We start from the raw sequence: 21,078 nt of genomic DNA on the forward strand, positions 1-21,078 counted from the left end.
AACAAATGACCCTTCACATCTTCGAACGAGAGTTTGTCTCTACCATAAATTAGGGTCTCCCTGAAAGACTTGTATGAAGGGGGTAAAAAGCACAATAATAGCATAGCCTAATCTTCATCGTCAATATGAACCTCAACATTCTTTAAATCATTTAAAAGAGTAATAAATTGACTGATATAATCTCTAATAAGCTCACATTCATTCATGCAAAACGTAAATAGACGTTGTTTCAACACTAAACGATTAGCCAGAGACTTAGTCGCATAAAGAGTTTCTAACCTTTTCCACAAGGCGGATGAGATTTTCTCCATCAATACCTCCTGTAATACCGTATTCGCAAGGCACAACTGGATTGCAGACAAAGCCTTTTCATCAAGTTCTTCCCATTCTGTTTTATTTAGATTCTCAGGCTTTTTCCCGATAACAACCTTTTTCAAGCCTGATTGAACTAGAATTTCCATCATCCGAACTTGCCACATATTGAAATTTGTCTCACCATCGAACTTCTCAATTTTAAACCTTGTTGTTGCCATCTCTAAACGAGCTGATTTATGAAATCTGAACTAGCTCTGATACCACTTGTTAAGATTTCGACCCGATTAAGCAACGAACAAGAAAATAGCGGAATAAATTGAGAAATTGAACATACAGATTTAACGTGGAAAAACCCCTCCAAAGAGGATAAAAAACCACAGGCAAAGATAATTTTACTATAATGGCAAAAGAACGAAGAGTACAAAAGATGGAGATAAAAATTAAACCCCGAAAATAAAGAACCCACAAAACATAAACACAAAATTCAAAATAGAGTTTAACTAAAAGATTATTTCTCAAATTTGACTGAAAATAGGAGTCATATTTAACACTTAGTTTGAAATCAGTTCAATTTTTTTTTAAAGGGTTGGTGGGTTTTGTACTAAGTTAAAGAAATGCCTCCATATGATCGTATGCTTTTTTGATGAAATGAATCCTTTACTTCTAATTTGACAAGAAAAATGGTATTGATGTTATCCCTCATATTACCAAAATTTGATATTATTGATATATTTTTATTATTTAGTCGATACTCTTGAGGCAGTTAAGGACATTCAAGAGGGTCTTGTGGAGGGCTCTAACTTTTCTCTAGTCAGGAGAATCCATCAACTGTTGTTATGATTTGATCACTGGAGTATTTGCCACATAAGAGAGAAGACAATCAGGATGCTGATAGATTGGTAAAGATGGCACATGAAAGAAGCTACAAGTTGCATATATTCGAGGATTCCCCATTTAGAGAAGGTCATAGGGCTATGTAGTTAGTTTTTTATTTTACTTGTCACAAAAAAAAAAAACCTTAACCAAATGTTCCCTAATTTCTTTTAAAAACATATTTATTTCTCCTTTGAATGAATAATTTTTTCTATAAATCTAACTTAATATACTCCCAATTTAAAAAACTTTTGCATCAAAATGAAAAGTAAATGCGATATTAGAAACTAAAGATGCATGAATAAAAAAATTAAGTACTTAACTCAAACTAAGGGCATAGTTTGAGGGCCAACTATTAAATTAAGGCAAAGAAAGAAATCAAAGCTCGGGTTGGGGATAGCTCGACTTTGGACGGTCTAGTCACCATATCGGACACGTGTAAGCAACAAGCCCTCCTCAAAGCCCACTTCAAATGTCAACCGTTGATCTAACAAATCCGTAAAAAACAATTCCAAAACCCTAAAATTTATCTATATAAATACAAATCAATTGTGGCTGTTAGGGTTTCCAATTTGCAACACTATCCGGCACTTCCTCTCTTCCGTAATCTTACTTTCAGATTTCAGTCTCAGTAAAGCTGTTTTTGCACCAGCCAAAATGGGGTTAGTTTTCCTTTCTAAACCTTTTTTTTTTTTTTTTTTTACAAAACGTTATTGTTTGTTCGTTTCCATTTATTCCTTTCTAAACTTTCTAAACAATGATAGCTTTGTGAATCATTTTTGCGATCGCCGTTTGTTTATTCCAGTAAAGTAGTACGTAAGATCCAGTTTATATGATTAGATGATTTGTGGGTCAAAGATTTCTTTTCCCATATGCTTCTGGGCGTTTTGGTTGGTGAGGAAACTGTGGAATTTGTGGGTGAGAATGTCTTCAAGTACCTGTTTGGTTGATGGGAAAACTGTGGAAGAAGGAATGGTATGTGAAAAATTAGGGTAGTATGTGGGGTTATGGCTGTTGGTCATGATTTTAAACTTGTTAAAAAAAAAATGATTGATGACCTTCTACACCAATGGGTATCTTTTAGATTTTATTTCTGTGATGCTTCCTTGTCTTGAAGATTGCTGTTCTAGGGAATTTGCATTTCCGTTTTGGTGATTTGGGGTTGGTTCTGAAAATTTCAAAAATTTTACTTGAGCATTAGTGATTGCTTCTGTTTTTGGTTATTTATTTGGTTCATAAGTTGGAAAATCGCAATTTTTCTAATCGAACTGAACTTTATACATTTTTAAAATATTTCATAGTATTTAATTGTTTACATTATAGAAAATAAGTATTTTATTTCTAAATTGGTGAAAAAGAACTTCAAAATGCTATAGAAAAAAAAAGGAGAGATAATTTAAATTACTAAACCAATGGACTAAAGTGTAGATTTCCGTTGGATCAGTTCAGTTATATACTCTTTCTCGGAGTAAGGGCTTTTTTCCAAGTGGTTTACTGCTTCAGCCTTCAGCTTCAGGTATTTTTTTCAATTAAATTTATGGTGGGATTTTGTTCTATGGATGGCATTGATTATTCGATTCAACCTCAGTCTGAAATCAGTTCCATTTTTTTTGTTTTTTTTTTAAAGGGTTGGTGGGTTTTGTACTGAGTTAAAGAAATGCCTCTATATGATTGTGTGCTTTTATTGAAGCCCCATGTGAAGAAGGAGGGGCTCATCGATTTGGTAGCACGTGTAGGTAGACATGTTTATAGCAGAAATGGGGTTCTCACTGAGCTCAAATCATTTGGCACCGTTCAATTAGGTTATGGCATCAGGAAGCTCTCCGGAAGATACTACCAGGTCAGAAAAATGTTACTTTTTGTTCATATTTATTGTTTGATCTTGCTAAAACTTTGTTTTTATTGTTGGGTTTTGCCTTTTTTCCCCTCTGAAGTTTATCTTGCTTTGATTTGGAGTTGCTTCCATTATTGTTGTTATTGAACTATGAAATGGAAGCTTTGCTTTATCTTAAATAACATGTTGATTGTCAATGGCCAGTTTATGAGACTATGTGGATTGCTTGATGTTAGAACGTTGTCTCGGTTTAGAAAAAAGGAATTAAGTGAACTAACTACTGTAGATAGAGTTGCTATGTAAAATGGAAAATCCGAACATGTTACAGATTGCGCGTTGTTCTGTTTTGCAAGTTAAGATATTTAAGCTGGTCATATCGAGGTCTGTCGTAGTTATCTGCTAACTTGTTTTATAGCAAGTTTCTGGTTCAGCTAAAGAACTGTTAGACATGAGCCATTGGCAACTATTAGGTCTTGAGTTCGAATCTTGGTATTTACAGCCCCTTCTTTCTTTAGAACAAAGAAATTTGTACACAAATTGGTCCTTTTGGCATAGAAATTTATTAATGTAATGATGGATGAACAATCTGTTTATATCATGTATTATACAGGGTCAACTCATGCAGATGACAATGATGGCCACACCCAATATCAACAAGGAGCTGCAGTACTTGAACAAGGAAGACAGACTGTTGCGTTGGCTTTTAGTTAAGCATCGTGACACCAAATATGGGCTGGAATTCCTTAATGAAGATGATGGGGAATTGGAGCTTAGCAAACTCTCTCGAGGCAGTATATATGAAGAGGACATTGATGACGATGATGATGATGGTGATGATGATGATGAATACGATGAGAACCCAGGCAATGGCGGAAAACTCTGATCAGTAAAAGGTTTTGATAATCCGAGGATAGAGCAGAACCTGATAGATAATTGAAGTCCATAACTATGTTCTTTGTCTTTGTAGTATGCCTTTTTAAAGTTCTGAATGATCCAACTTATGTTGTTTGTAGGTCTTAAGAGACTAGAAGAATACAGGGAATTGCGACCCTATTTCAATAAATGAGTGTTTTTAATTTGTTTATTTTATGTTATTCTGACTCAAGCATGAATGTCGAATATGTGAATATATTCAATTTTTTAAAAGTTATTTTATATATTTGGAGAATGTTTAGAGGGTCATATTTTCGTTCTCATGTCCGAATGTGTTGGATATTGGTGTCAAATACAATGCTATATGAAAAATCCTTAGGTATGCCAAAATTGACATGCTAACAAGTGTTTGCGACAAAGAGATTGTAAATTCAGAAGCATCATTGTTTATAGGCAATACATGAGCTTATAAAACTACTAAATAGAAGCAAAAACATATTTTTATAAAAAACGGTAGACCAATGTATTTAAGCACATTGGTAACCAACATTGAAGTCAATTAAGTTAAAGAATGATTTTCAAAATTTATCAAATGGAGTGCAAAGTATTAATGAAAATTTTTGTATTAAGAGTTAGATTATATTTTATTGTTCTTATTTAAAATAAATAAATTAATTTTTATATATTAGAGGAGTAAAGAATTAATTTTTGTTAAAAATTATGCATTTTATTTTATTTAAAACTAAACATAATTAGCAGAATAATCAAAACGTAATTATTGTATCACATGCTAATATAGAGATAAATTTTTAACGATATCTAATTGAAGTCCTCCATGGTCCTTTTCAACATCAATTGGAGCAGCTCTTTTAATGTAGTTTTTTTATTACAGGTGTCTCGAACATGTGTCACTTTTTCATGCAAAAAATTCCAAGAAAATCTACGTCGTCCTCGGCATGCAACACTGCCACGTTGCAAGACCAAAGCTAACAAAGCATCCCCCTTTCCTCTTCTTAATTGCATCCTTCACTCAAATCTTGAATCATCTTTTGTTATTTTCTATCAAAAATGAATTCACAGAGTTTATTGGCTTCGGTAGGCATTAACATAGGACTGGCAATGGTGATTCTATTTCTCTTCTCAATCTTGAAGAAACAGCCTTCAAATGCTGCCATATATTACCCTCGTCCTCTTTCCAAACGACATCCCATCACCTTCCCTCCTTTCTCTCTCCGTCGTTTTATTCCTTCCTTTTCGTGGATCCCTCGTGCCTTTCGCGTCACTGAAGATGAAATCCTCCAAACCAATGGCCTTGATGCACTCATTGTTATAAGACTCTTCAAGTTCGGGTCTGTTTATTCTTATAATAATCTCTCTTCCTGTTGGTTTTCAATTATATACGAGTTAAGACCCTTTTTTGTTCTTTTTTCAGGATCAATTTCTTTACTGTTTGCTCTTCTGTTGGATTGCTAATACTCCTACCAATTAATTTTGGTGGACAGCCAGCTTCCTCTGATAGCTATCGTTCCATGGATTCTTGCACAATATCCAACATCAAAACAGGTTCTAACATGTAAGATGTAAGACTATCACATATATATTGTCTTGATTCAATCTGTTCATCAACAACATTGTAATACAGAGTTTGACTCCTTGTTTTACAGGCTTTGGGTGCATTTTATGTGCTTGTGGTTTATATCTCTCTATGGATTACACCTTTTATATAGGGTGAGCTTTTACAATTATAAAATGGTGGATTATTATTTCCAAATTCATGTTTGTGTGTGTTCTGAGTCCTGATATTGTACTTGTTAACTTCCAGAAATGTTTGACATATAACAGGTGAATTCCTACTCTCCAGGAATATTCTGAGATTTTAGTTAAAAGGATTCAACAAGTTCGCAACCTCAGGCATCGTCCCGATCAATTTACGACTCTAGTTCGAGAAATTCCGGTCTGCGGTGAACACAAGGCTCGTGGCTGTTGTGTTGATCACTTCTTTTCAAAACATCATCCTTACAGTTATCATTCTTACAAAATGTTATATGATGGGAAAGACATTGAAGATCTGTCGGTAAGCTTTCGATGGTCTCTAATTCGATACAATTCGGAAACATGTTGGATGCCGTTTTAACTGCCATGTTACAAATGATTTGAGTGTAGAAGCAGGCGAGATATGTGTATGAAAAGGTTCAGGGTTTAAGAAAGAAATGTGAAGGCAAGAAACATGGTAAAGAATCGGATGAATGTCGAGATGATTTATTGAAAATTACAGGGCTTGAGGAAAAGCTTGAGGAACTTTGTCGTAAGATTCGCCAATTACAGAGTGAAGATATGCTCAAAGGAAAGGTAAAACTAACCTGTGCATGAGCCATGCATTTGTTTTTGGTCGAGTCGCGTTTTTCACTGTTAATTGGAGATAGTTAATGAATATTCGATGCAAAGAGAGCCAAAACCTTTCATACTATTTAAATCCTAGACTTTTGGTGCATTCATGGAAGAGTAGATTATGTGCTTTTATTACTGTTCTTAGCCAAAAGACTGGTTTCAAGCTATGTTGCTGGTACTCTGGTGCGAGTGCAGGATACAAATATGTGTATGATTTGAATATATTCAAAATCTACAAGTCTTTCCATGTATTTGGAGGATTCTTGGAGGGCTATATCCTGCACCACTGTCTGAATATGTACTTCAAAAGACTCAAACTAACATAGGTTTGGTTAGATAGTTGCTTCATCATGTAACATGGCTACTTCGATTCCATATGAGAATGAATATTGGCAGTTTCAACTCTCTCTACTCATCGATATTTACGTAATTGACTGATATATTTGTTTCATTTACAACCACGATAAACATGAAAAGGATAATGCGCAGTAGATGACAATTTACATCTTTTTTCTTTCAAGGAATTACCTGTGGCATTTGTGACATTCAAATCTCGGTGGGGAGCAGCAATGGCGGCTCAAACTCAGCAGCACACAAATCCACTTCTATGGATCACTGAAATGGCTCCTGAACCGAGTGATGTCTCATGGAGGAATCTATCAATTCAATACAAAATCTTGCCTGTTTATAAAATAGGAGTCATTCTTGCAGCAACACTTCTCACAATTTTCTTTGCAGTGCCCGTCACCGCTGTTCAAGGGATTGCTAAGTTTGAGAAACTTAAGAAATGGTTTCCTCCAGCAATGGCTATAGAATTCATGTAAGAACTCTTTTTCTTCAGTTTCCATTACCTCTTAGACTCAACTCTTAAGTCTCCGATACGGAGATGTATCTGGAACGGGTATACTCTTTTTATGGTTCTTTGAGTTGACATATTTTATTGAACCATAGACCAGGATTATCCTCAGTGGTGACAGGGTACCTTCCAAGTGCAGTCCTCAAAGGGTTCATATACATTGTTCCATTTGCAATGCTTGGGATGGCTAAACTGGGTGGGTCCATCTCAAAAAGCAAAGAGGAGATCAAAGCTTGCAACATGGTTTTCTATTTTCTGTTGGGGAATGTTTTCTTTTTGAGTTTGATTTCAGGCTCTTTACTTGATGAGATTGGAGAATATGTTAGTCATCCTAAGAATTTGCCTAGTCATCTTGCTGCTCTCGTCTCTTCTCAGGTAAGTTCTCTCTTTCTTCATATTCTTATTTTTCTGTATTATAGTTAAATATGTAGCTCTACCAGTCTATTTTTCTTGAACATGAATATATTTGTTCTAAATGCATATTCATACATGGATATAAGAATATGATCTTTCAAATACATGAAAAAACTTACAAAAACTCAAAGATATGTCTAATCTAGCCGACACACATCTAAGTTCGAGTAGAGTACTTTCTTTCTGTTCACAAATTATGTATGATTTGTGCACATTAAAAGGATTAGCATCATAAGGATGAAAGGGTTCAAAATGATTCACATATTCTTCATATAATCTGTTATTCACAATATATATATGTGTGTGTTTTCTCATCAATTATTTGCGAAAACTGCTCTGATTTGAGTAAGGATTCACATGTTCCAGGCAGATTTCTTCATGACATACATCCTCACAGAGGGGCTCTCAGGGTTTTCTTTGGAAGTTCTTCAGCCAGGATTACTAATCTGGGATTTTATAAAATCCCGGACTTACTGCCGAGGAAAAGAGAAAGATCTTTATCTTTATTCACTGCAATATTTCCGGGTCATCCCCATCGTCTCCCTTTCAATACTGATTGGCATAGTGTATGCAGTCATTGCCCCCTTGTTGCTTCCTTTTCTTATTGTCTACTTCTTCCTCGGCTACGCCATCTATATCAATCAGGCAAATTTCCATGTTCCGGTTCTTTATTTTATAAGAACTTGACACTAGTACTCAAATCCTAGTGGTTGTGGCAATTGGGTGAACAATTTGGTGCAACATTTTTGCAGATTCAGGATGTATACGAAACTGTTTATGACACATGTGGTACATTTTGGCCGTTCATTCATCATTACATAATTGTTGCAATCATTCTGATGCAAATCACAATGATTGGTCTCTTCGGATTGAAGTCGAAACCAGCAGCTTCCGTATCCACCATTCCCCTCCTTTTGCTCACCATAATGTTCAATGAGTACTGCAAGATTCGCTTTCTTCCTGCATTTCGAAGCCATTCTATTCAGGTACGTTCAATTTTTATAAATTATTCTTAACGCCCACCCAATCACCAAACACTGAAATTAACCAAACTAGCGGTTGTTTTTCATCGACAGAATGCAGCTGAAAACGATGAACTTGATGAGAAAAGTGGTGAGATGGAACATAACTTTGACAAGGCAATTGAAGAATATCGCCAGCCATGTTTGGTTCCTGTGAGTTTTACACAATCAGACTCTAGCTTGTACCAGCCTTTGATTACTTCATGGTAGTTATAGTCTAAACACTGTTGGGGTCTTTTCTTTCCGATGTTCGAGGTGTTGGATATAGTATCTGTTGATACAGATTCATTTAAAATCTTTTCATATATGTGGATGGATTAACATGCAAATAATAAACATATTCCAATTTTCAACAAATCTAGATACAAATATTTCTAAAATTGCATATATCAGAATGAAAACAGAAACTAATACAGAAACCTATGTACAATCAGATTCAAATAACATCCAAACAATGAAGGCTTTCAAATTCAATATCTGAAAAAGAAAACAATTTCCATTGAAATACCAATATAAACAATCCATGGTTCACGAATTCAAACAGTATATATATATATATGACAGACTGACTGAACGAATCAATCAGATTTTTCCACCAAGTAAGGTGACCAAGAAATTCCTGTAATCTCCAGAAGTATCCCCGGTAACTGCGTCATCGAGACTGGACTTATAAATGTTCAAATATTCTGATTTTACTTTCATCATGTCGATTTCTGCTCTGCTTATTATTGCTCTTGTCAGTGAATCTTCATCGGTTCCCAGTCCAATGATTGAAGTTCCTACAACCTGTTGATGGGTTGAAGTTTGAACAGATTTGAAGCCAATCCAAATGGATAAATGAAAACAAATTTCATAAAAATACACCCATATTTGAGGTTGAAAGTAGTACTACAACATAAATTCCAGTTTTATTGTACGTTACTCCGATTCTTTATCTTTTTTCATATCCGTGTCTAACTCATTTCTAAACATGAATATAAACATGACTCTCTGATAGAGATGTAAATGAGACATCTGTGCTCACGAGTTATACTTGAGTTCTGACTTGAACAATAAACTCAAATCCAACTAGGTCAAACTTGAGAAGCTGAAGTTATTGAGCTAATCAAATTCAAATATTGCAATACTCTCAACTCTAGTAATTCATAAATCTAGTTAGAAACTGACCTCTGCAAAGTGCTTCTCTGGGGAATCAATGCACAACATAACCATTCTCAAAAGTGATTCCAAATCACCCTTCCCAGATTTCTCGATGTCCTGCAAAAGAAAGGGAAAAAAAAAAATCAAAGAATTACATCCGAGACTGTGATAAACCCGAACTCTAAATGCATACTCAACCGCAATTTAAATCCTTAATGTTTATAATAGATGAAACCAGTACCTTATCAATAGGATTTCCATGCTTTTTCTTGTAGCATTCAAATGTAGTCCTGAGTTGATAGAAGTTTCTTGTGGAAAGTATAAAAACTACATCATCATGGGCCAAATCCTTGGTTTTGATCGCCTCATGTAACCTATCTGCCTCTAAGTTTGCCACATCAGTGTCCACCACTTCCTTGTCATATCTGTAGGATGTCACTAGGCCCACCAAAATCTGTTTCACCAAAATTAACATGTCAACTAGTTGCTTTGCAAAATTGCTCTGACCTATGTTACTTGGGACTCAAGTGTGAGTATCGTGCTCATGCATGTGGAATGTCTTTGGAGAGTCATATCTCAATACCAACACGAGTATTTTAATTAAAAATGACGAGCCACAACAACATAGGCTGCGACTCTTCATTTTCCTACAAGGACCTGTATCTAACACTTATATTATTCACATATTCAGACAAGGATATGACCTTCCAGAAAAACTTAAAGTATATTACTCATATCCGACACGGGTAGAGTCTAGATAACAGAAGATTGCAAACTCCCAAAACCTAATATACATGAAGGTGAGATCAGTTAAGTATGGACTGGTTCTGATTTACCTTTCTGAGAGGCGGAGGTACTGAACCTACGATGTCTTCTTCGACTGAATGGTCGAAGAGAGTGCAATAAGCCTGCCTTACTGCCACAATATGCTGAGGAGACGACGCACATGACATCTCAACAATGATCTCGAGATGCTTGATACCCTTCTTCTTTGACTTCAATGCTTCATTTGCCAGTCTAGCATCTCTCTCAGATGGATCATATGTCCAAAGAATGACTGCTTTCTGTTGAAAATCACAGACTTTTTTTTTTCAAAATATGGGCCATAGGGATTCACATGGATTGAACATTAGTTTTCATAAATGAAATGCTTCATTAAAACCTATTGAACTCTGACCCCGTATCGCACACATATTTGAGCATGGATATGAGGCTATAACATTCCATGGACCCTCTAAATACATAAAATTACACACCTCATATCCGACACTCATTTCTAAATCCAAGTAACATAGCTTAAAACCATGGGAAGAGTTCAACAAGTTCTAAGACTAACTGCAGAACTAAAGACAAGACTTATCCCACATCGTTTTTTTTTATGAATCACCCAAATAAGAGGTTTTAAATGAAAGTTCAACAAATACCCATGGGACTTGGGAGTACATATTCGTATCTGGCACTAACACCCGAATCTCCTATTAACATATGATTACAAGCTTCTGAATTTTAAGGGTTTGCTACAAAAATTTTAACAAACAATCATTGAAACTTTGATAGGAATTTCACATTGATCTTAATTAAATCAACTAAACAACTATGTTGTAATTCAGGATAAGGAATCGGTCAAGATAATTTTTTTTTTTTAAAAAAAAGGGAAGAAAGAACAGAAGAGAACATACGCCAAAATCACCAGAAAGTTCAGACTTAAGAGCATCAACGAGAGTTTCATTGTAAAGCTGGTGATAAGTTTCTCTAATCTTCTTCCTTTGATTTGCATCCCTGTGTCCCAATATCTCAATTATCCCATCCTCATCTGTTCCGAACCCTAAACAATTTCCCAACAACAACAACATCAAAACAACAATTTCAGATTGTCAAGAAACAAAAGGGAAAAAAGGAAAACCTTGAAAAGCTTTCTTGAGTTTGTGAGAGTCATCTTCAGGAGAAGGAATGACATCAAGTACTTTAAGTGAACCCATTCCTCCAATCTTAAAACTAGATTCAGGGATATGTGGTTTTGGTTTACTCGTGAAAAGTTTCTTAAAACTCTTCATTATTGTTCTTCACTCAGTCAGTTACTTCAGTTTCGGTTGTGTATTTCCCTCCTAATAGTTAGCTGAAAATCAGGACTAGTAATCTTTATATTTCTTACATTTTGATACCCTTTTTTGCAATATTATAACAATTATGAGTGTAAATTAAAATTTATTTGGTTATCACTTACCACAATACCTTCATGAAAAAGAAAAAGAAAAAGGCTAAAAGACCCTCGGGTTTTGACATATTTGTGGAAACGTACATGAAGTTTTGCAATTTATGTTTAGTACCATTGAAGTTTGAAAATTTCCTTATCATTGAATGCAATAATTCAGTAACACATCAGTCAATTATCCACTTTTACAGGAGAAAGATAACAACTTTAGAAAAATTAATATCTTTTATTATCATGGGTGTTATCAGAGAGAAATAAAAAAAAATAAAATCCACACGACCTGCATTCGTTTCCATTTAGATTGTCAAGTGAAGGTAATGATTTGGATTTGTGATGTTACTAACCATAATAATTTACTCATAATGTGCTTCTCGTGTTCTTGGTAGGTAGGAACTGCATCATGACCTTCCCATTGTTGAATTCAAATGGATAAGCTTTCCTTTAAAAACAAGAAACAAAAAATATTATTTTTATTTATTATTATTTTGGTATCGTATTATTCATATATATATATATATATATAAAATTATGGGTATTAATTTTCAACATTATTATTTTGACATGTAATGTAAGTGAAGAGTGGTGAAGGATCCAAAGCATAAATGAAAATGAGGAGAAAGGAATTTATGTGGGTACATACAAACCCAAAAGAGAAGAAAGGATTTTATTATCCTCTTGTGTGACAGGAATGGACCCTTTCTTTCAAAACAGGATTTTATATACCTATAAAAGAAAAACAGCATTTTAAAACCAGTGGGTTGCATAAGAGGACTCATTTATAAAATACTGGTGAATTTTTTAGAGTTTTTCCAATTTGGAAAGATCATACAATTAAACCAAATATAAATGTTTTATTGTATTTAATATTAAATTAGTTTTTAAACATGTTCAGTCAATTAAAATGAAATGAAAAGTAATTTTTATATCTAACAATAGCTTTTGCTTTTGCTTTTTATTTTAAACCAAACTGAACAATAATGCACAGCTTTATCTCTTTCCAATTTTATTTTTTAATTAAAAATTAAAGAAATAGAAAGATGCTTGAATTTTTTTTCATTAAACTAGAGAAATGTATTACCTTTATATAGAGAATTTTGCTTTGAGAGTTTTTTATTATCGGTAGACACTTCCAAAATGCAAGTCCAGGGAAGCAATATAGTTTTTATATTTACTTTTGAATTCTTTTATGTAATTATATTTATAACTAAATTCGTGCTAACACAAATATCTATTCCTTCAAAAAAAATTCATAAAAATAGGCATAGGTTTGTATATATATATATATATATATATATATATATATATATCTGTTTATTAATTTAAGAATTTTTAGAAAAAGTCTTATATTTAATATTTTATATGTTATTTTATTTAATTTAAAAATAAAAATCCGTTACTTATATTTTATTTTAATTTTTATACATCACTTTAATCAATGCAGCTAATTAGCATTTCCTAAATAAAAAGAAAATGGTTGGGAATTCGTGGATAATAATTGGAAGATGGTTGTGATGTGTGGCGGGCAAATTATGCACAAGTATCACATGCTCTTGCTTTTCCCTACCAAACATGAAAGACAGCTGAATGTGTTTCACATTAAGTGATACAATCCAAAGGTGGTGGGGATATTAATTATGAATGAATTAATATTAGGTGGAGTAGTAAATCATATTATATTTTTAAAAGGAAAATGTAATTCAAATTTTAGAGATGAAGTTAAGAATAATTTTTATAAATTTTAAACATAAATTATAAAATAAATATAAAAATAAAAGAAAAAAACTGTTTAGAAAAAATTGATTTTGAGGAGGACATGATGTGAAAATTAAGCTGTCAATGTTTCATTGCTCCTTCATGGGACCCTAGCTTTAATACTACTCAATAAGGTGTTTGGTAGTCCATTTTAGTTATCAAGCTATTTTTTTAATTATAAATTTTGTTAAATAATTTGTACAAATTATTTTCGATCTTATTTGTTTTAATTTTTATTTTTACTTAATTATTGTGTTTAAATTATTTATAGTTTGGCCCACATCGACTATTTTTAAGTCATGTCATTTCATTAACAATAAAGTTTACGTATAGGGAATAAAATATATCTTTTCAAACATACAAAGATTAAAATGTTTCTTTTAAAAGTAAAGAGGCTAAACTGTACTTTTTAATATGATATAAGGACTTGTAATAAACTTTAACCTAAAATTTTCAGATGGAATGGATGAATTGGTAACAAAATGGATAAGGTTATTTCTTTTTTATCCTTCAAAGCTAGAATAATATCCTTTTAAAATTTGGGGAGGAATGTATTATCACAATGTAAAAATATAGTTTTATACATTTTCGTAGTTATTTGTATGATTAATATTTCAATAATTCAATTATTGAATTTATTAATACAATTGTACTTGGCATGCATGAAAAGTTTTGAACTGATCCGATATATCAATCTAAATTACTATATATATTGATATATATCGGTTGAATTTTTTACATAAAACAAATAGTAATAAATTTTAAATTTACATCAAATTTGACATACATGATCTACATGAATAAAGCGTAAAATATAATGATTGGGTCGTTAAAATATTAATCATATAAATAATTGTAAAAATACCTAAAACTATTTTAGTTTCTATCTTGCGTAAGTGCATCCTTCCATTTAAAATTTTATTCAAATATAATAATCTTATTTGTTGAAATAATACTCAGCATTGATACAAAAATTAATTAATTACAAAAAATTATCATTTCATATAATAAATAACTTAAAATATTATAAAAATAATTAAAATATTTACAAAATTACAATCTTACATATTTTAATAATTTCATAAAAATAAAATAAATTTATTATTCGTGGAAAAAGATCATAAGGTAACACTAGCAAACAGATTAAGTTGGACATAAAAAGTTTGACTTAATAGATGCTGCTTAATAGATGAAAAATCTTATATCATACCATTATCTTTTCTTTTTCTTTTTATAAAATGTCATTTTCAATTTATAGAATATATTATCATCATATACAGTCAACCACCTGATGTTCTACATTTTGCTTTTAAACATAAAAGATGACCACAAAAAGAAAAAGAAAAGAAAAACCCTAAAATGTGATATTTCTCTGTTCAAACTGAAGATCAAAATTTCTTGGTCATGTTTAACAACATCGTAATACTAAAGTATTAGTACCTTATTAATTATTTCTAACTTTTCTGATGGTTTTGAAATGGAATTTTATGATTAAAATTAATAATTCATTGCTTTACTAATATATTTTCACCATTATTGTTTTATATAATTCTTATTACAATTATGTTACGATTTTTAAATCGAAAAATAATATATACTTAAGGGTCTTTATCTCATATTTTTTAATTATTACAATAATAATTATATTTCAATGGACCAAATTACATTCTTATTATTTTAAATTTTGTTGAGTATTTTGATGAGATTATATAATGACAATAATAACGAGAATTTTTTAAAATGAGAATCAAAATGATTTTAACTATTAGATTAAAATAAATGGTTCTAAATTTTATATTTCAGATTTATTTTATTTTATTAAAATAAATCAACAATACCCAATTTTCCTTCTCCTTTTTTCTTTTCACCGTGTAATTAAAGTATTATGGTTTTAGATTTAATTTCTTTTTTTTTTTTGGAGAAAAACAATTGGAATGGAAAGCAAGATATTAGGTGTTATTAAGATTAATCAATTTGGGTATTAGGTATTTATTTTTCTTGATTGAAAAAATTAGTTGACCATTTCATTTAAAAAATTTTGGGATTTTTTTTCTTGGTTGATTTCAAGCACTTAAAGAATTTAAGGCATATAACAAGAAAAGTGAGGTAAGTTATAAATTTTTATGCTTGAAATTCTTTGACAACGATACAACAAAAGGGGTACAGAGAAGAAAGTAGTATGGAAGCCAATTCACCAAGCTGAGGTGGAGAGTTGAAAGCTAAGGAGAACAAGAGTGGAAAGTATGTTGAAGTTTAGAACTTCAAAGAGTATTGGCAGGATGTAGGCTTAATATTTTCAAGAGTCGATCCCCTCTTTATCGTTCTTGGGAGTATTTATAGGCCAAGATCTTGTGTAATATGGTGTTAATATGTTGGACTTGCCATCTCGCCATCATTACGGATCACGTGAGAAGGATGTATTCGATGGGACGAGGGCGCCTGTGACAGGACAAATCTTGTCCTTCATCATGACTCTAATAGGATAAAGTAATTGAGCCCACATGATATTTGATGACCAAATGATTCCACGTTCACAATGAAGATTGAGTCATTCATTGCCCAAATAGTCCTTTCGAGAGGATGAGTTCACAAGTGACCTTCAGCTTGCTAATGATAGGCTTACTATTCAAACATCTCCTAGGTTTTCCACATGTCTTGTTGTGGGGGATATAACAACTTAAAATCAACCAAGAAAAAAATCTTCAAATTTTTTAATGAAATGATTGACCAATTTATTCAAAAAAAAAAACCTAATACCCAAATTGATTAATCTTGTAATAACCTTAATTGCTTGCTTTCAATCCCAATTTTTTTATCAAAAGAAATAAATTTGAAATTAAAGATTATCAAAAAAAAAAATCACCCTAACACTTCAATTACATGGTGAAAAAAAAAAAAGAAGGAAAAGATTAGACGTTATTAAATTTATTTTAATAAAATAAGATAAATACAAAATATAAAGTTTAAAATTATTTATTTTAATCTAATGTCTATTTTAAAATTCTCAAATTATATTCGGGGTGATCTACATGAAGAGTATTTTTTATTTTTTCTTGTTGAGGAACATTTCTACGAAGAGCATTACAAACTTGTAGTTTATGTATTTATATAGTATTTTATGTTATTCCTTTACAGGTTACATAAATATGGCAAAACAATGTTAGATGTGGCAAAATTATAAAAGGAATACAACACATGTATTAAATGAGCCTTGGTTGTTACAATATGTTCACATTTATTAAATGTTTGATGGTTTTTTTAATTTAAAATTATCTATATATAACACTTTAATTAGATGAGTTTATGAATTAAGTTGAATCAATTACTAATTGGATTTACTTAGCTATTAATAATTTATTATATTATATGACATTTCAATTGAGTCTTAATTTGGTTAATATTATTATTGTTATTAATATAAGAGAATGTAAATTTGAGCGTCTTTGAAATACGTTTAGACATTTGTATAAAAAACAAAAACCATATCAAAATAATACAACTCCCAACTTAATTACTCATTTCTTTTAGAAATCTTTCAAACTTGTAGTTTAAACTATTTAATTTAAAAACATTATAAAATTATTGAAAGATATAAATATCCTCATAATAAAATTTATTGTTTTTAAAATTTGTATTTTCTTTAGTCTTTTTAATTGAGTTGGTGTTTACGTAACTCACGACACCAACTCATTCAATGATTTTAAAAGTAATATAGTTATAACTGTTGAAGGCCAGGTTGCTTTGAAACCTAGGTCTCAAATTTTACACAATTTCATTCATATTTATAAATTGCTAACCATTTAAGTCGAACCTAATTAAGTTTGCTAACCTTTTAAAACTTTTTTTAAATATATTATTTTATGTAATAATTATAAATTATATTTGTATATATACATTTTACTATCATTATAACTTCACATATTTTTTAATATCCACTTTAAAATATACTAATTTTTGTATAATAAAATTACATAATAATTGAATAAAAGAGAAAATATATTATAACTTAAAACTAATTTAAGCTCGAGTATTGAATATTGGAGCATAAATCATATTTTAAATAGGTTTAATTTATTTTTTATGGAATATCATTTTTAAATCTAATTTTTTGCTGATTGTGTGAGGGCAAAAATTTAAAAATCAGGAATTCAGTGGTTAAAACAATAAAATCGAAACAAAAATGGGTTAAAGTAGTATATGTGGGAAATCTATGGAGTATATTGAAAAAGAGAAACTCCTCTTGCGGTCCATATTTATTAATTATCGGTCTTTACTGTTTACCGTTTCAAATTTTAAGAATTGAAGCGTTACCTAAACCATTATTTTGTTTTTCTTAAATTATGGTCATTATTATTGTAGTTTTATTTATTTTCAGTTTTTTCCTTTTCTTTTCTAAAATAACATTAATATATACCAGAATGACAAAAATAACCTTCCAATTTGATATAAATATATTTATCCTCTTTTGAAATATTTGTCATCATAAAATTCAAAATTTCCAGCCAAAAAGAAACTCCATTAATGGCTCTTCCAGTCGATATCGAAGCTCTTGATAAAGCCTTCTCAGGTTCTTTTATTTTCTTTCTCCAGCTCTATTCTTCTTTAATCTGTTTTTCTTTTCACTTAATAAGTTCTTAAAATGTTTCTCTTTTGATTCTTAGTGTTGTTTTCAGATTGTGATTTGTGAATTTGATGAAATTTTCCTTTTAAGATGTATGAATTTTCATGTAGCTTTCCATTTCTGGCCACGGGAAAATGTTAGCCATTTCAGTATTTTCGATAGATTTTTCTTATGAAAACTTGAATCTTTTTTCCCGACGAAGTTTCTCGTTAGTAAAAAGCTTAACAGAGAAGTATTTCTTTATCAATTCTTTTTTATAATAATTTCTTTATCAATTTGTTGATCCTGTTTTCTTTCTAACTTATATATCAGAGCTTGGTGCTTGTGGAATATGGTTATGGATATGGATATATTCAATATTAAAAAAGAAATTAATATATTTACATGATTATACTTATTTCATATTTAAATATGTATCAAATTTGGATAAAAAATTCAAAAAGCAACCCAAAGGAAAATTGACCAACATTGTATGCAATTTCAATTCTTTTCAAATATTCATATACATTATTGTATCTTAAGTTTCTTTAGTTTATCTAACTTCAATATAAGCTAAGACAATGACTTGCATAAGGTTTTAATTTTATTGGCATTTTATTCAGAGCTTGAATTTTCCCGTGAAATGGATAACTATCTCCTAATGTAAAATTTGTGTACTTGTTTTCATATATTGTTGTGTATATAGTTAATTATTTTTATATTGTTGTGTATATAGTTAATTATTTTTATATTGTTGTATATATAGTTAATTAGATTATTAAAGTTAGCTATTTAGTTCTCTTTTTAAATATAGATATATAAATGGTCAAATATTATTATTTTTATAATTTTTTTTTCAGGGATTGGAGTGGATGAGAAGTCACTAATCTCTATACTAACAAATTCAAACGAGGAACACAAAAAATCCCTAAGGAAGGGAAGTTCCAAGTTGTTCATTGAGGATGCTAAAGGATTTGAACGATCGGACCAATCTTCCATTAAAATTCTCAAACACCAATTCAAGCGATTTAGGGTTTGTTATACATATACCTTAATATATTTAGCTTCGAAAGAGAAGAAAGAGAAACTACAAATATATAACTTTATAAACATATATTATCCGCGGCACTCAAAGATTAATATCATATATGTTCAAACTATAAAATCTACTTGAATGACCTACTGATAGGATTGGAGAGATTCTTGGGATTAGTATAAATATTCATATCCATAGACAACTTTTGTATCAAAATAAACCAACGATCTAACGATTTGGTCCTCTAATCAAAATTCAGGTCTACATAGATCTCATTTAAAAAATTGAAATAATATAATTCTTTCCTAGCTGTTGTTTTATATTTGGAAAGCTAGAATTATAATGCTGAAAACCATGTACTGATAAGATTTTTGTGGTTTATGTTTTACTCTGTGTTGGGGGGTTGTTAGGATGCTGTGATGCTTTCAATCCTACACCCATGGGAAAGAGATGCTCGTTTGATTGAAAAAGCAATAAGAAAGGGCCCAAAACACTATAATGTGATAGTGGAGATGGCATGTACAAGATCATCAGATCAATTATTGGGTGCTAGGAAGGCTTACCATTCCCTCTTTCATCACTCCATTGAGGAACATCTTGTTACCCACATTAAAGGTCGTGAGCGTAAGGTAATTTCCTTAATCTATTGGCATTCAGCAATAGAGGATTGCTAATTGGGTCTTGCTCGACCAACCCAATATGATAAAAATATACTTTTGGACCATCAATAGTGAAAAATCTCATTCTTACTTTTTTAATCTGCTTGGAACAGCTGTTGGTGGCACTTGTTAGTGCTTACAGATTTGACGGGCCTGGTGTAAATGAAGATGTTGCAAAATCAGAAGCTCAAATCCTTTACGAAGCAATCAACAATGGCGAAAAAAACAAACTTCTCGACCACGAAGATGCCATCATGATCCTGGCTACCAGGAGCAAGCAACATCTTCAAGCACTGTATCAACACTACAACCAAAGCTATGACAAGACCCTTGCTCAGGTATACAACTTCGATCTATTCAAGAGCCCCAGGTAGTAACATTTTCCAAATTTGAGTAAACATAATAATTATTTATTTGACTCTCTTATTCTTCTTTTTTTTTTTGTTTGTTTAGGATCTCGAAGGTGAGGGAATTTTAAAAGATACCGTAGAATGCCTATGTACCCCTCAAACATATTTCACCAGGGTAAGGTCTAAACCAAAGGCGTATTTAGATGTAAATTAAAAGTTTACTACATAAACTTATCCAAGGGGAAAAATTACTGATTCCTAAAGATTACTGTATGAAGCAACTGAGTTACGAGTTATGAGTTAGCTAACCTCTTCACTTTTTGTTCAGGTATTGGAAGCAGCTGTGAAGGAGGACGCAGATGAGGAATCAAAAAGAGCACTGACTCGAGTGATTGTTACTCAAAAGGAGCAGCTGGTGAAGGAAGGCTTTGTTCCTAATAAAATTCAAGACATTCTTTTAGGGCTTTACAAGGATTTCATGCTTGCCTCCATTGCAAGTGGCGATATCAAATAAACACGAAACCCCACTCTTAAATCATTCAATAAAATTATGAATTACCTTGGATTCCCCTATGAATTGATATCGTCCGATAGTTGTTGTTGATTACGACACAAGTGCCTTGTGCTTGTATAAAGGCTGGATTTTCAAGTATTGTTTATCTCATTTCCTTCACCAGAAACTTAAGCAGTCCGGAAGAGATCATAATTTATGTTTTCCAACACAAATCCTCCGAAATTCCAGTAATATATTAAG

General features: G+C 31.5%; 4 protein-coding genes across 9 annotated transcripts; 3 read left to right on the forward strand and 1 right to left on the reverse strand.

Annotated features, from left to right (window-relative positions):
- Nucleotides 1–1,701: 1,701 nt before the first annotated feature.
- On the forward strand, nt 1,702–4,168 carry LOC108489904 (uncharacterized). Of its 6 annotated transcripts, none has more exons than XM_017794632.2 (4): nt 1,702–1,850; nt 2,633–2,704; nt 2,816–3,028; nt 3,633–4,168. In XM_017794632.2, the coding sequence occupies exons 3-4, from the start codon at nt 2,846–2,848 to the stop codon at nt 3,903–3,905; spliced, it is 456 nt and encodes a 151-aa protein (XP_017650121.1). In that variant the 5' UTR covers nt 1,702–1,850; nt 2,633–2,704; nt 2,816–2,845; the 3' UTR covers nt 3,906–4,168. The 6 variants fall into 6 exon arrangements, 5 of the variants coding, with proteins under 5 accessions (XP_017650121.1, XP_017650122.1, XP_017650120.1 ...); XM_017794633.2 differs by having other exon boundaries at nt 1,711–1,850; nt 2,638–2,704; XM_017794631.2 differs by having other exon boundaries at nt 1,711–1,850; nt 2,638–2,704; nt 2,879–3,028.
- A 754-nt stretch (nt 4,169–4,922) lies between these two features.
- On the forward strand, nt 4,923–8,932 carry LOC108453712 (CSC1-like protein At3g54510). The gene is made up of 10 exons (XM_017751981.2): nt 4,923–5,244; nt 5,328–5,468; nt 5,560–5,623; nt 5,757–5,969; nt 6,059–6,244; nt 6,805–7,103; nt 7,235–7,514; nt 7,920–8,198; nt 8,306–8,539; nt 8,630–8,932. The coding sequence occupies exons 1-10, from the start codon at nt 4,964–4,966 to the stop codon at nt 8,783–8,785; spliced, it is 2,133 nt and encodes a 710-aa protein (XP_017607470.1). The 5' UTR covers nt 4,923–4,963; the 3' UTR covers nt 8,786–8,932.
- A 2-nt stretch (nt 8,933–8,934) lies between these two features.
- On the reverse strand, nt 8,935–11,934 carry LOC108453713 (annexin D3). Its single transcript, XM_017751983.2, has 6 exons — nt 11,619–11,934; nt 11,395–11,540; nt 10,552–10,779; nt 9,957–10,169; nt 9,743–9,832; nt 8,935–9,361 (listed from the first exon to the last, which is right to left on the reverse strand). Exons 1-6 carry the CDS (start codon nt 11,767–11,769, stop codon nt 9,158–9,160), a joined length of 1,032 nt encoding a protein of 343 aa, XP_017607472.1. The 5' UTR covers nt 11,770–11,934; the 3' UTR covers nt 8,935–9,157.
- A 6,174-nt stretch (nt 11,935–18,108) lies between these two features.
- Nucleotides 18,109–21,004, forward strand: LOC108452238 (annexin D4-like). Its single transcript, XM_017750008.2, has 6 exons — nt 18,109–18,246; nt 19,140–19,312; nt 19,726–19,944; nt 20,088–20,312; nt 20,428–20,499; nt 20,653–21,004. The coding sequence occupies exons 1-6, from the start codon at nt 18,201–18,203 to the stop codon at nt 20,836–20,838; spliced, it is 921 nt and encodes a 306-aa protein (XP_017605497.1). The 5' UTR covers nt 18,109–18,200; the 3' UTR covers nt 20,839–21,004.
- The last annotated feature ends 74 nt before the right edge of the window (nt 21,005–21,078 follow it).

This window comes from Gossypium arboreum, chromosome 5, assembly GCF_025698485.1.
Source record: "Gossypium arboreum isolate Shixiya-1 chromosome 5, ASM2569848v2, whole genome shotgun sequence".
NCBI classification, from domain to species: domain Eukaryota; kingdom Viridiplantae; phylum Streptophyta; class Magnoliopsida; order Malvales; family Malvaceae; genus Gossypium; species Gossypium arboreum.